Source organism: Vicia villosa, linkage group LG7 (genome assembly GCF_029867415.1).
Source record: "Vicia villosa cultivar HV-30 ecotype Madison, WI linkage group LG7, Vvil1.0, whole genome shotgun sequence".
NCBI lineage: Eukaryota > Viridiplantae > Streptophyta > Magnoliopsida > Fabales > Fabaceae > Vicia > Vicia villosa.
Genome location: NC_081186.1, coordinates 104,371,807 through 104,383,219, shown reverse-complemented (window position 1 = coordinate 104,383,219; position 11,413 = coordinate 104,371,807). Strand labels below are relative to the sequence as shown.

At 32.9% G+C, this 11,413-nt stretch overlaps 2 protein-coding genes across 2 annotated transcripts; one reads left to right on the top strand and one right to left on the bottom strand.

The window, feature by feature from the left end:
• The first annotated feature begins 962 nt into the window (after positions 1–962).
• Positions 963–4,702, top strand: LOC131616341 (protein XRI1). The gene is made up of 9 exons (XM_058887647.1): positions 963–1,160; positions 1,871–1,929; positions 2,012–2,134; positions 2,479–2,627; positions 3,423–3,486; positions 3,583–3,679; positions 3,765–3,805; positions 3,893–3,976; positions 4,066–4,702. Exons 1-9 carry the CDS (start codon positions 1,138–1,140, stop codon positions 4,332–4,334), a joined length of 909 nt encoding a protein of 302 aa, XP_058743630.1. The 5' UTR covers positions 963–1,137; the 3' UTR covers positions 4,335–4,702.
• Positions 4,703–5,622: 920 nt separating this feature from the next.
• On the bottom strand, positions 5,623–9,918 carry LOC131616340 (G-type lectin S-receptor-like serine/threonine-protein kinase At1g11300). The gene is made up of 7 exons (XM_058887646.1): positions 8,466–9,918; positions 8,223–8,360; positions 7,988–8,139; positions 7,636–7,846; positions 6,804–7,044; positions 6,549–6,699; positions 5,623–6,392 (listed from the first exon to the last, which is right to left on the bottom strand). Exons 1-7 carry the CDS (start codon positions 9,754–9,756, stop codon positions 6,084–6,086), a joined length of 2,493 nt encoding a protein of 830 aa, XP_058743629.1. The 5' UTR covers positions 9,757–9,918; the 3' UTR covers positions 5,623–6,083.
• Between the last annotated feature and the right edge of the window lie 1,495 nt (positions 9,919–11,413).

Below are 11,413 nucleotides of genomic sequence, written 5' to 3'. Positions count from 1 at the left end.
TCAAGGTATATTTAATCATGGTAATAATGTCAGTTTCAACCAAGAAAATTGACTATGATATTTTAGGTGATTGGGTGGATTCTAAGACATTAAGAATTATTTCGGCCTTTGTTCGTGAAAACGTGTATGATCAAGCTTCAAGAGACGTAGGTTCAACCACAAGTTAAAGTGTGTTTCTCCCGAGTGAAAATGAGAGCATATGCAACCATTATGTTGTGTGTGTCTTTAATCACCTGCTAATCGCTTCCTCGTAGTTCCACCTTATAAATTGGACATTCATCAAATTCTTTTAGCATTGATGTGCGTATAAAGAAGATAAATCAATCATGACATTATCCTTTCATCTTTTTAAAATTTAAAGCAGTCTCAATTATACAAATAACTCCAACTTATTCTTCTTAAGATAACTCATCACGCACTAAAAATTAAATCATTTACTAAAACATAAACATAAATAAAATTCCTAATAATAATATTTCAAAAAATATTATTCCATAAAGGTGAGATCCTTAAAATAAACCCACCTTTATCTTTTTTATTTATTTTGTTTTTTCCTATTAAAAAACAAAAAACAATTTGATAAAAACAAAAAAAGGATAGTGTAACGAAACACGAGTAACTAAAGGAAGTGGGTCTTGGTCTTGCAAATTAAAACCATATGCGCTCATCCGTACTCTCTATCTTCCCGTAGATTTTCGTCTTTTTTTATTTAACTTTTCTTTTTCCTTCTTCTTTTTTTTACCTCAATTATTAATTCTTAAATCACAAAAATAAACATAGAAAACCGCAAAAATAATAAATAAGGTCTATGAAACCAAACACAGTACAGCGTTTTTTGCACCGTGTCTTTTCTTATGTTCAGTGGATAGTATAAAAATAAATACTAATAATTATAATAATAATAATAATATTTAATTTTATAATAAAAAAAAATAAAATGCAACACAAAACACAAAGCACAAAGCACAAAGAGAGAAGACACATATAAACGGAGTGGAGTATGTAGTAGCAATAGCGAAACCGATCTCTCTCTGTAACGGTTACTTTTGTGCCTTTTTTTTCTTGTAAGAACTATATAATAAAACACTCTCATCTCATCATTGACTTGTTAACCTCTGTCTTGCTGATGCTCAATTAATGGATTCTAACAACAATTACAAGTAAATCATTCTTATTTTTTTTCTTCATTTTTTTAATAATTTTTTGTATTTTTTTTTGTTGGATTGTTTTTGTAAATGTGTTTGAAGTTCTAGGTTTGATCTTGTTTGATATATAATATACTATTGTTTTTGTTTGATTTTGTTTCTGAAAAAACTGTGTAGTTTTGTTTTGTTTTGTTTTTAGGGTCTTCTAGTTAATGTTGATTTATGTTTTTCATCAAATGTTGGTGAAGAGTTGTAGTTGATTCAGTAGTTTTTTTTATTTGTTCTGGAAATGATTTGATTGGATTTTTTGTTCATCGTTTACGCCCCTTTTTCGCTGCTGTTGTTTTTTCTCTTTTGCTTTTACTTTTGTGCAGTTATTAATTGACTCATTTTTGCTGTTGTTTATTGACTAATACATCAATGGATGAGAGAATAACTGATTACTATGCTTGCATTTTCTGATGTTGAATCTGATGGTTCAGTTTCTAGGTTCATTCTGTTGATTTTGATGTTATAAATGTTGTGTGAAGATCTTGTATAGTGATTTCTGTAGCACTGACACCTCTGGAAAAATGTGTGTTTGTGTTGCTGTCGGTGTTGTGTTTTCGGTGTCTGTGCTTTATAGATATTGGTTTTATAATGTGGTTCTTTTGTGATTGAAGTCACTTGTTATTGCTGCATCACATCTATGACATTTACTTGTATGCTTTGTGATATGATTGTAGGGAGCCATGGGATTGGCATGGAGAGGAGTACTGTATCCAGAATACAATCCCGAATTTCGGTAAGTGCATTGGTAATGGTAACTTTAAGTGCATTGTTCTATACCTAAAGCCGTGTTTGAGAAAATTTGTTGTTTCCAATAGATATTTCGGAGGAGCTGTGGAATGATGTGCCTCAAAATGGAGAAGATCTTTCCTACATGTTTGATGCGGAAACAACTCCGGTTAAGGCTTGCGGTGATTTGGCATATAATGTCAATAATGGGGGTAAGATAAGATAAGATGGTTCTTTCGGATACAGCTTTCGTTCACATTGTCTTTTGAATATATATGGAACTTAGTAAATTGAATCCTTTTCCTATTTTAGTATTGTTAAATAGCGGCGCTATAGTGTAACGGAATGCTGAAATTCGAACAAATCACTATTGTTCTGCGATACTATAGTTAGTACAAAAATATCGTCAAATGGCGGATATAGTGGCGCTATCGCTCAATTGTGCAATGGAATTTGAACAAACCGTTGTTTTCTCCGATCTGCAATTGACAACATTGTTTCTTTTACTATTATTATCAATTAACTTCTAATGCAAAAACAAAATGGTGGATTTCAGATTCAAATTCAAGTTATAATCAAAAGGAACAACTAGAGGATGGTAGGGAGTCTTCTCAAGTTAAGAGGCGGCGGATGCTACAGTTCGACAGCCAAGAGAGTGACAATTCTCTTTCCAACATGGAGATGCCTGCACCATGTTTTAAAAATGTCAGTGCTTGTTAGTTTTTTCAGGATTATCTTATCTTTTCACACTTATATCATGTTTCGAGTTTATTGCAACACGAAGAGAAGAGTTAAGAAGTGCAGATTTTTGTCCATATTTGTGCTAAACGGAAGTTATGTGAATATATTGCGTTAGTAAATTATATTAAATGTAGATATTATCTTGATTAGGAAAGCAAATGCATAATGTCCTTCAATGTCATAACTATTATTGTCAAAATTCAAATCGCCGTAATGGCATTACGATAGGAATGTCAATTACCACTAGAAACTCACTCAACTGTGAGGTTTTGAGTTCGAACCCAGGCAACGGGGTCCAATCTAACAATATTGGTTTGTGCGAGTTCGAGACCACAATGCCATGTTTATATGGCTGATTTTTGGATTTGTTGCCATTATCTGCCATCCACAATTGATGGCATTGGTCACAACCATCCCTGTTCTCTTGTTTGGCTTATCTTTTCTGATGTTAGAGTCATCTTATCCACTGCATGTTTACTCTATGAGCACACAATGACTTGATATAAAACAACACCGTTTACTTGAAACATTTGTGGTGATGGATAATCCTATGTCGAACTAGAGTTTATTGATGAAGTTGTTTGGTTGGAATCTTGTTAATGATATCTTACTAGTATTACTTCTTTTCATGAGTCCTTTTTGCGCTCATGAGTGTGTGTGTGTCCCTCGACAGCGAGAAGTCTCTTTTGTATTGTTCGGCTAGCAAAATTAGCTCTTATCTTGCGTTGAAGTCATATAATTAAACAATGTTATTTATAGGGGAAAGACGACTCAATGAAGGATATTTTTCCTGAAGTGTCACAGTGGATGTCCGGGACTCCAGGTCTGCCTCTTGCTCTTTTCTTTCCGTTCACAATGGATGACTTCCCTGATTAATTTGAATAGTTTTTTTTCTGATCCTTTCCAAATTGTGACATAGAATATACAATGGAAAATGTACCTGACCTTGAAGCAACTGAAGGGTGGCTTACTGAGTACTTAAATGATGCCAACATGCAATTCAGTCCTGAAGATTTGTATGCTTCTCCCAACCCCCGATTTTTATTTCCTTAACGGTTGGTTGGTTACACAATAATCTGATAATTTTGTTATTTGAAACAGGAATTTCTTAGGAGCAGATGATGTGCATATTGATGTTGCAGGTAGATTACATTGTTTTCTGTACACTTGTCTTCAATCATTGTCATTCTCGATTGAATTTTATTCACTAAAATTTCTTCCTTCTGCAGAGTTATGCAACATCACACCATCACAAGAACAAAATATGGTTCCTCCGAATGTCACTGGAGTCTCTAAAAATGTTGTCTTCAAAGGTATAACAATTTCGGTACCTGGAATTCACAACTTTTTTATGACATTTGTTGTCACAAACACAAATTAAGATTTTTTATTTCATGTATAGGTAAGAAATCTTTCATAAGGACGCCGACAAAGTTGGCTTCTACTGTGGCATATCCATTTGCCTTCATTAAACCAAGTGGTGCTCATGGTGATGTTACTCTGAAGGAAATCAATCAGCGCATTCTGACTCCTCCAAAATCAAAGCAAAGCAGTGACGATCCGTCCGCTTACCCTAAATCTGCCTTCTCAGGAAAGCCTGTGGTTGGTAAAACTAAAATCCGCACTGAAGGAGGAAAAGGAAGCATCACAATTATGAGAACCAAAGGCTAAGTTAAGTGTAAGTGTCTAGTACCAAGTACCAACTTTTGTCTCACAAGGTTGTCGCCTATCACTATGTTGGTTGCTTCATTTTGTGTAGAGATGCTGATACTGCAACTTTACTTTTTATTTATTTCCTTATTACACCACCTTAGTGTTTGTTTTCTAGTTCGGTCTAGACGTTATCGCGCCGTTCTTTTGGAGGCATGTGATTTTGTTAAGTCTGCGACGAGAATCTTAATATTTTTATTAAGCTCTTTAGTCCTCACAAACACTATGACTCCACAGTCTATATGACAAATTTTACTAAGCTCGCGCTTAGCTTTTGTAATTGAAACATAAAAATCGACTTTTCTCTATTGCATTTCCTTTGCAACAAATTTATCTGATAGAGTTTGTATGCGGTTGTGTTATATTCTTCTTTCGCATAGTACTTGTAATGTAGAAAGACATAGCACGTCATTCGCAAATTTACCTGTCATTCGCAAAATTATCATCGATATCCTAAAATATGTTTTCTTGTTATGGCGTGATGACACACATCAGTGTCAAAAGACATAAGTTGATGACAAGATATGTAATAAGGGCATTAATTTATTTGCTAGAAACCAGTTTTTGGATTAAAATTGAAATGTAAGCATATATTTAGTTTTCTTTGGAAAAAAGTGTTAAATTAGTCAGTGTAATTTTCTTTGTAAACATATATTATACATCAATAAGTCATAGTGCACCAACATGACAATGACTCCAGTGAAACACATTAATATAGTTGTGAGTGTTTTTCAACACTATTCAAATGACATTTTAACACATTAATATAGTTTTGTGAGTGTTTTTCAACACCATTCAAATGCATGTCACATTCAAGAAATCACCTATTGAGTGCACCAGCATGACATTCACTCAAGTGAAATTGAAATCACTTTCTTTTAAGTATTGACATTCGAACACAAAGTTTTGCGAGTGTTTTTCAACATTATCCAAAAGCTAGCATCTTATCGAATTTCAGTGCTTGCGATTATACATTCAATAGATTATCTATTTAGTGCGCCAATATTACATTGACTTGAATGAAACTGGTCTCTCGAACACATAATATTTTGTGAGTGTTTTTCAACATTATCCAAAAGTTAGCATCTTGTTGAATTTCAACGCTTGCGATTATACATTCAATAGACTATCTATTCAGTGCGCCAATATTACATTGACTCGAGTGAAACTGATCTCTCTTTGTAAGGACATCTGAACACAACAATAAGTTTCCTGAAACTGATCTCTCTTTGTAAGGACATCTGAACACAACAATAAGTTTCCTTTGTTTCAACACTATCCAAATGCCAACATTTTATTGAATTACAATGCTTTCGATTATACATTGAATAAGTAGTCTATTGAGTGCACTAACATTACATTGACCAAAGTGAAACTGAACTCACTCTTAAGTTTGAGTATTGTGGATGAGAAAAACATAGTTAGAAGATGAGGTTTTACAAGAGGAGGCAAATCAAGTTATTTGGTAGAGACTATTAGTCATTCACAAAGTTGATAGATACTTAATTTGAGTCAATAGAGTATTCAATTGAATTTGACTTTGTAGATAAAAGATGTATGTATTATGTATGTAATGTATCTAGATTGAGAACAATTTAGCAGCCACAACAATCAAGGCAATACAAGAAGTTCTCTTCCCAAAATTAATAAATAGGAAACAAATTTGTTCATTGACAAAACTAAGTAAAGTATGACCAAATACACATAATTTTACCTTCCTTCAACATCAGTCATAGTTACATTATTGTTTGAGTTAGATTGATGACTTTTTTGAGAAGATTCTGTACTTCTAGAATTTTGCTTATGAACATATGCAACTTTTCCAGGTGGAGGAAGATGTGTAATCTCACTTATAAGCATCAAAACAACTGTTGATATACTTGGTCTTTCTTTTGGAACTTCTTGCACACATAAAAGTCCTATGTGTATGCACCTCAACATGCTACTCTCAAAACATGCATCCCATACCTCTGGATCTATTAGAGATATAATGTTTTCTTCTAACCATAGTTTCCATGCCTAGAAAGAAAAACAAAATAATAATTATAATAATTAATAATGCCACACACATAGATTAGTATATTCCGCGTAAGTTTTAGACAATAATATAGTTTTTGAGAGTGCGTTACGAACATTTCTGGTTTCACAAGTAATAAGGACGTGTAAGATACTTACAAATCCAACAAGACTAAGAGAATCCTCGCTATGATAAAAGCTACTGTTTCTTCGTCCACTAACGATTTCTAGCAATAAAACTCCGAAACTATAAACGTCTGATTTCTCAGAGAAGAGTCCCTCCATTGCATATTCAGGCGGCATATAACCACTGCATTTAGAACATATATATTATAATAACACAATTAAAACTTAAACCACTCATTTGTAATATTAATTTCAACATTATAAAGTCGATATAATAAGAGCACTTACTAAGTTCCCATGACTCTTTTAGTGTTAGCTTCATCATCTTCTCCACCCTTAACGATTCTTGCTAAACCAAAGTCTGATATTTTTGGAATCATGTCGCCATCAAGTAAGATGTTGCTTGCTTTTAAATCTCTATGTATAATTCTTAGTCTTGAATCTCTATGAAGATAGAGTATGCCTCTAGCTATTCCTTCAATTATGTAGGATCTCTTTTTCCAATCTAAAATTTTCTTTTGGAGTGGATCTTAAAACAACATAAAGAATACATTAATATGATGAAAAAATTGGGTGCTTTAAGAAAGTTGAAAAGAAAGAATCATACTTAGAAAGTGTTTGGATATACATCATAACTAAGTGCTTATGTATTAACTATACATAAATTGAAAAACAGCTAATGGTACCAAGTTATATGAAGGTGTTTTTGAAAACTAGCTTTGACATATCATAAACCATTTTACATGCTCTTTCAACCACTTATGATAAACACTTATGTATAAGCTCTTTCTATATCAAAAGATTAAAAAAAGAAATTGTTTTCAAAGTTATTTAAAAAATTATGAAAATAAGTTTAAAATAGCTTATAAACAATATCATAAGTCCGTTTTCCTAAGTTCTTCCATCCAGTCTTACAAAATTTATACAAATAAACGAGTTTAAACAAAGCAAACCCAAACATGCCCTTAATCTAGTGCATATACTATAAGTTAAGTCCAAATAAACTTGTCTAAACACTTAAGCATCTTTCAAGAAGTTCAGTAGAATGTGAAGCTATTATACATAGTGAGGGAACAATTATAATTTGAGACTAGAATACAAAAGAGGCAAAAGAACTCACCAAAGAGAAATGCATCCAAACTCTTATTTGGCATGAGCTCATAAACCAACATTTGCTCACCCCTTTCAACACAACACCCAAGAAGTCTTACAAGATTGCGATGTTGAAGCTTAGAAATCACTACGACTTCGTTCATGAACTCTTCCATTCCTTGTCCAGACGCTTTCGAAAGTCTTTTCACCGCAATTTCTTGACCATCCTCCATTACACCCTAGATAGTGTGAAAATTATACTTTAACATTGGATTTATGACATGATTATAATCCTTATTTCGTGTTTTATATATATCATAGAGGTTATACAGAAATAGAAGGCAAACAGACAACAAATTGCGCCGCTACCATAAAATCACCTTGTACACCGGCCCAAAACCTCCCTTTCCAAGCATATTACCAAAGTGAAAGTTTCTTGTAGCAGTTTCAAGCTTTTCAAACTCATATAGTGGTAGCTCATCCAACTTCATTTGTTTATGTTCTCTAACAAGTGAGTTTCTAGGATGTCTTCCTGAATAAAACAACATCTAAGTATTATGTTTCACCCTTAAATATTACTATTTTGTAACATCTCAGAATTATTTTCAACCTTACCTTTATGTTTAGGAGAACATTTTCTCCACAAAAGATAAGCACATATAACAAAGGTGAATGCTCCTATCCCTCCAGCAATGGCAATGATTAAGACACCCTTCTTGTTCCCTTTTTTCTTTTTGCTTACTGGAACTGCAACTGTACAACATTATTCAAAATATTAGAATGAGGGGATGGCTTATAAATGTTCAACATACATACGCGTTTTAGAACATCGAAAAGAAAGAGAGAAAGAACCGATACCTAGTTCCGCGGGGACACGAATGAAGAGATCAACTCCTCCATAAGGAAATGTTTGCAAATCAATCAACTCTTTACTCCAATGCATACAAAATATATATGGATCATATGCATATGCCACACAAGAACAATTTGCTAAACAATCTGTTCCACATTGATCTTGAGTAACAGGAAATCTGTCATTAAAATCAGGAACTTTCATATTATGTTTCAACAAAAATCCATCTTGTTTAACCAAACTTGATCCATTCTTCACAATCTCACACTTCAAGTTCAACCCTTCTTGCCTCACACAGCCATTAGTCCAATTTCCTGAACTCCATTCCGCCGAATTCTTTGGTTCAAACCCCTCAAAACAATGACAAATCGGTGTCGTTGAGTTATCACAATTCCCATTTGGCCCACATTTTCCATAAAAATCACACTCATTTTGATCAACCTCGAGATTAAGAACTTGCTTTTTATCCGAATACTCAACCAACTTAAGTGTTCCGTGCGGCGTCAACGAGAGAATCCCGAACATATTCTTATCCGCGAAATTGTAAGTTATATAAGCAGTTCCGTTATCGTTGGGATTCAATAGCCAACCGAATAAATACTCGGTTGACATCCTCGGCGATCCGAGAAAAATCCTTCCGTTCCAAGGACCGGTTCTCCAATAAATCTTTTTATCATGCCAAATAAAAACTTCCGGCGCATCCAATCTTTCGAGACTAATTGAAAAACGACCCGAAGACGGATCGTTCTCGCTCTTTCTTGCAACAAAAGAAATCTTCTCACCCGTTACTTTATTAGCCGCAATCCTCATAGATGGAACAGCAGCATCTGCAGGGTGAGTGAAACTATCCCAAATCGTTAATCCAGAACTCAAATCTCTTAGAATCAAGTTTCCTGCATCATTAAGCTGAGCTGTTGAATTGATGCTTTTTGCTGATGATGAAATATTTGTTGACCAAATGATGCTACCCTTTGGTTTGTCTAGTATCACAAGATTACCATCTTTTTGAATTGTGACGATTCCGTTTGAATCTTTGACAGGTTGGTCTCTGTTACCAATCCATATTGTGTTTGTTTGATTGATGTACCAGATTCCTAGGTAACGGTTTGTTGAGTTTAATGGACTGAAAAAACCTAGGATGAAGTTTGTGCTGTCCGAGGTTATTGTTTCATTGTCTTTGAGAAATTCGGATGATGCAAGGCTGTCAGTGATTGAAGTATAGCATGAGAAAAAGGAGCTAAATGTGAGGAATGTTATGAGCAAGAAGTGAGGTTTGTTATGAGATGGAAAAGCCATGAATGTGTACAACGTTGTTGGTTTGATGATGTTTTTTTTTTTGAGGAATACTAGGATTTAGTTTGGTTTGAGATGAGGTTTTTTTTGTGTGTGTGTGGAAGAAGGTGGTGGTGGTCGTTGAGATGCTGTAGTGAGTTTGCAATTAGTTGACTTTAGCTACGCGCTAAGCATGCGAATTACTAGGAAAATCATAGTAAATTGCATTATTTTATTATGAAGCTAAATTGTATATAGCTTGTGGGTTGCTATTTTTCCACAAATAGATACAAAATAATCATGAAGTCAACTTGCAACAACAATGTAGAGGATTGTGATAAGAGTTGTTTATGGTTTGGTTTTGTTCCGATCTCAAATCTCGCATTGATTAGATGTGATAATAATCACTAAAAACTCACATACACACAACTGTAAGTATCAGAGTTCGAAGTCAAACTCAGATAATGACGTTTAAATTAAGATTTACGAACAATGTGATAATGAGTTTTAATCAATCTCTCAATATGATTGATTGAATATGTGATATTATTGATTGTTATGGTGTTAAAGTTAACTTGTGAACATAATTATTTATTTAAAATCATTTTTTTTACATTAGTTTTCGAAGATACATGACTCTTTAAAACTATGTATGATGCTTGTTTTTTTTTTCTTTCTCTTATATTATAAATTTATTTCACATAAATCAAAGAGACAAAGACCAATTCAAAGTCCCACCTGTAAATTTGTAAAGAATCATTTTATACTCTCATAGAACTGTTTTTTAAGCAATCATGGTTCAAAATGTAAGCAAGAAGAAATTGATTAATTAAAAACTTTTGTACTCTTTTAATTGAATTGGTATGATTTTTTTTTTTTGGCGCAATTGGTATGAACTTTGAATTCTCACATACAACATCAATGTTACAGTTGGTTTTAAGTCTCTGTTTAATACAACTAAATTATTGTCTGATTTAAGTGTGAGAATCCGACGATTTTTTTATCATTAGTTATTTTTAATTTAATTGAAAATACAGAAAGTAAAAAGAAAAAGGTCAAAAGAGTGTTACTACATTTTTAAGAATGAAGTTATACTACTAGCATTGATTTTGATAGGAGTGACAAAATTTAATGAACAGAAAGTCAAGAAAAGATAGTCAAAATTTTTATGCCGACGTTATGATTGTGAGTTTGAACATCTTCACCATACCTTAAATCAATCAACTATCTACCCAATACTATAATGTTGCCCAATCTTACTAATATACCCTTCTTTCAAATATTTTTTACACTAACAAAAGGCTATCTAAGTAATTAACAAAATAAATATTGCTCAATGCCATTTGTGTGCTTCTCATTGGACCAACTCAAAAAGTTTTGTACTTCCATTTGGTGAGATTGAAAAATCACTTTTCCCTCTTCCCAAAACTTTCTCTTTCTTAATTACACACTTTCTCTTTACACACTTTCTCTTTCTTAATTAAAATATCAAATTTCTCTCAAATTTTCTTACTTTCATTTTAATTTTTTTCTTTATTTATGTATCAACTCTAAAAAATAATTTATTTTTTAATTTTAATAAAATTAAAAATATTGTAATATCACGGGTCACTATCAACATAATACTTATTTTATTTTAATCAATCATTGTTTTTATTAGAAAGATAATATCCTTATTTTT

What these genes read in the sequence shown, in the direction of transcription:
- LOC131616341 (XM_058887647.1), top strand. Translation starts at nt 1,138, where the DNA reads ATGGATTCTAACAACAATTACAA. An exon ending in CTGCACCATGTTTTAAAAAT is followed by an intron (nt 2,628 to 3,422) that starts GTCAGTGCTTGT and finishes TGTTATTTATAG; the next exon opens with GGGAAAGACGACTCAATGAA. An exon ending in TAAAAATGTTGTCTTCAAAG is followed by an intron (nt 3,977 to 4,065) that starts GTATAACAATTT and finishes TTTCATGTATAG; the next exon opens with GTAAGAAATCTTTCATAAGG.
- LOC131616340 (XM_058887646.1), bottom strand. Translation starts at nt 9,756, where the DNA reads ATGGCTTTTCCATCTCATAACAAACCTCACTTCTTGCTCATAACATTC. An exon ending in GTTTTGGGCCGGTGTACAAG is followed by an intron (nt 7,847 to 7,987) that starts GTGATTTTATGG and finishes CACACTATCTAG; the next exon opens with GGTGTAATGGAGGATGGTCA. An exon ending in TTTGGATGCATTTCTCTTTG is followed by an intron (nt 7,045 to 7,635) that starts GTGAGTTCTTTT and finishes TGTTGTTTTAAG; the next exon opens with ATCCACTCCAAAAGAAAATT.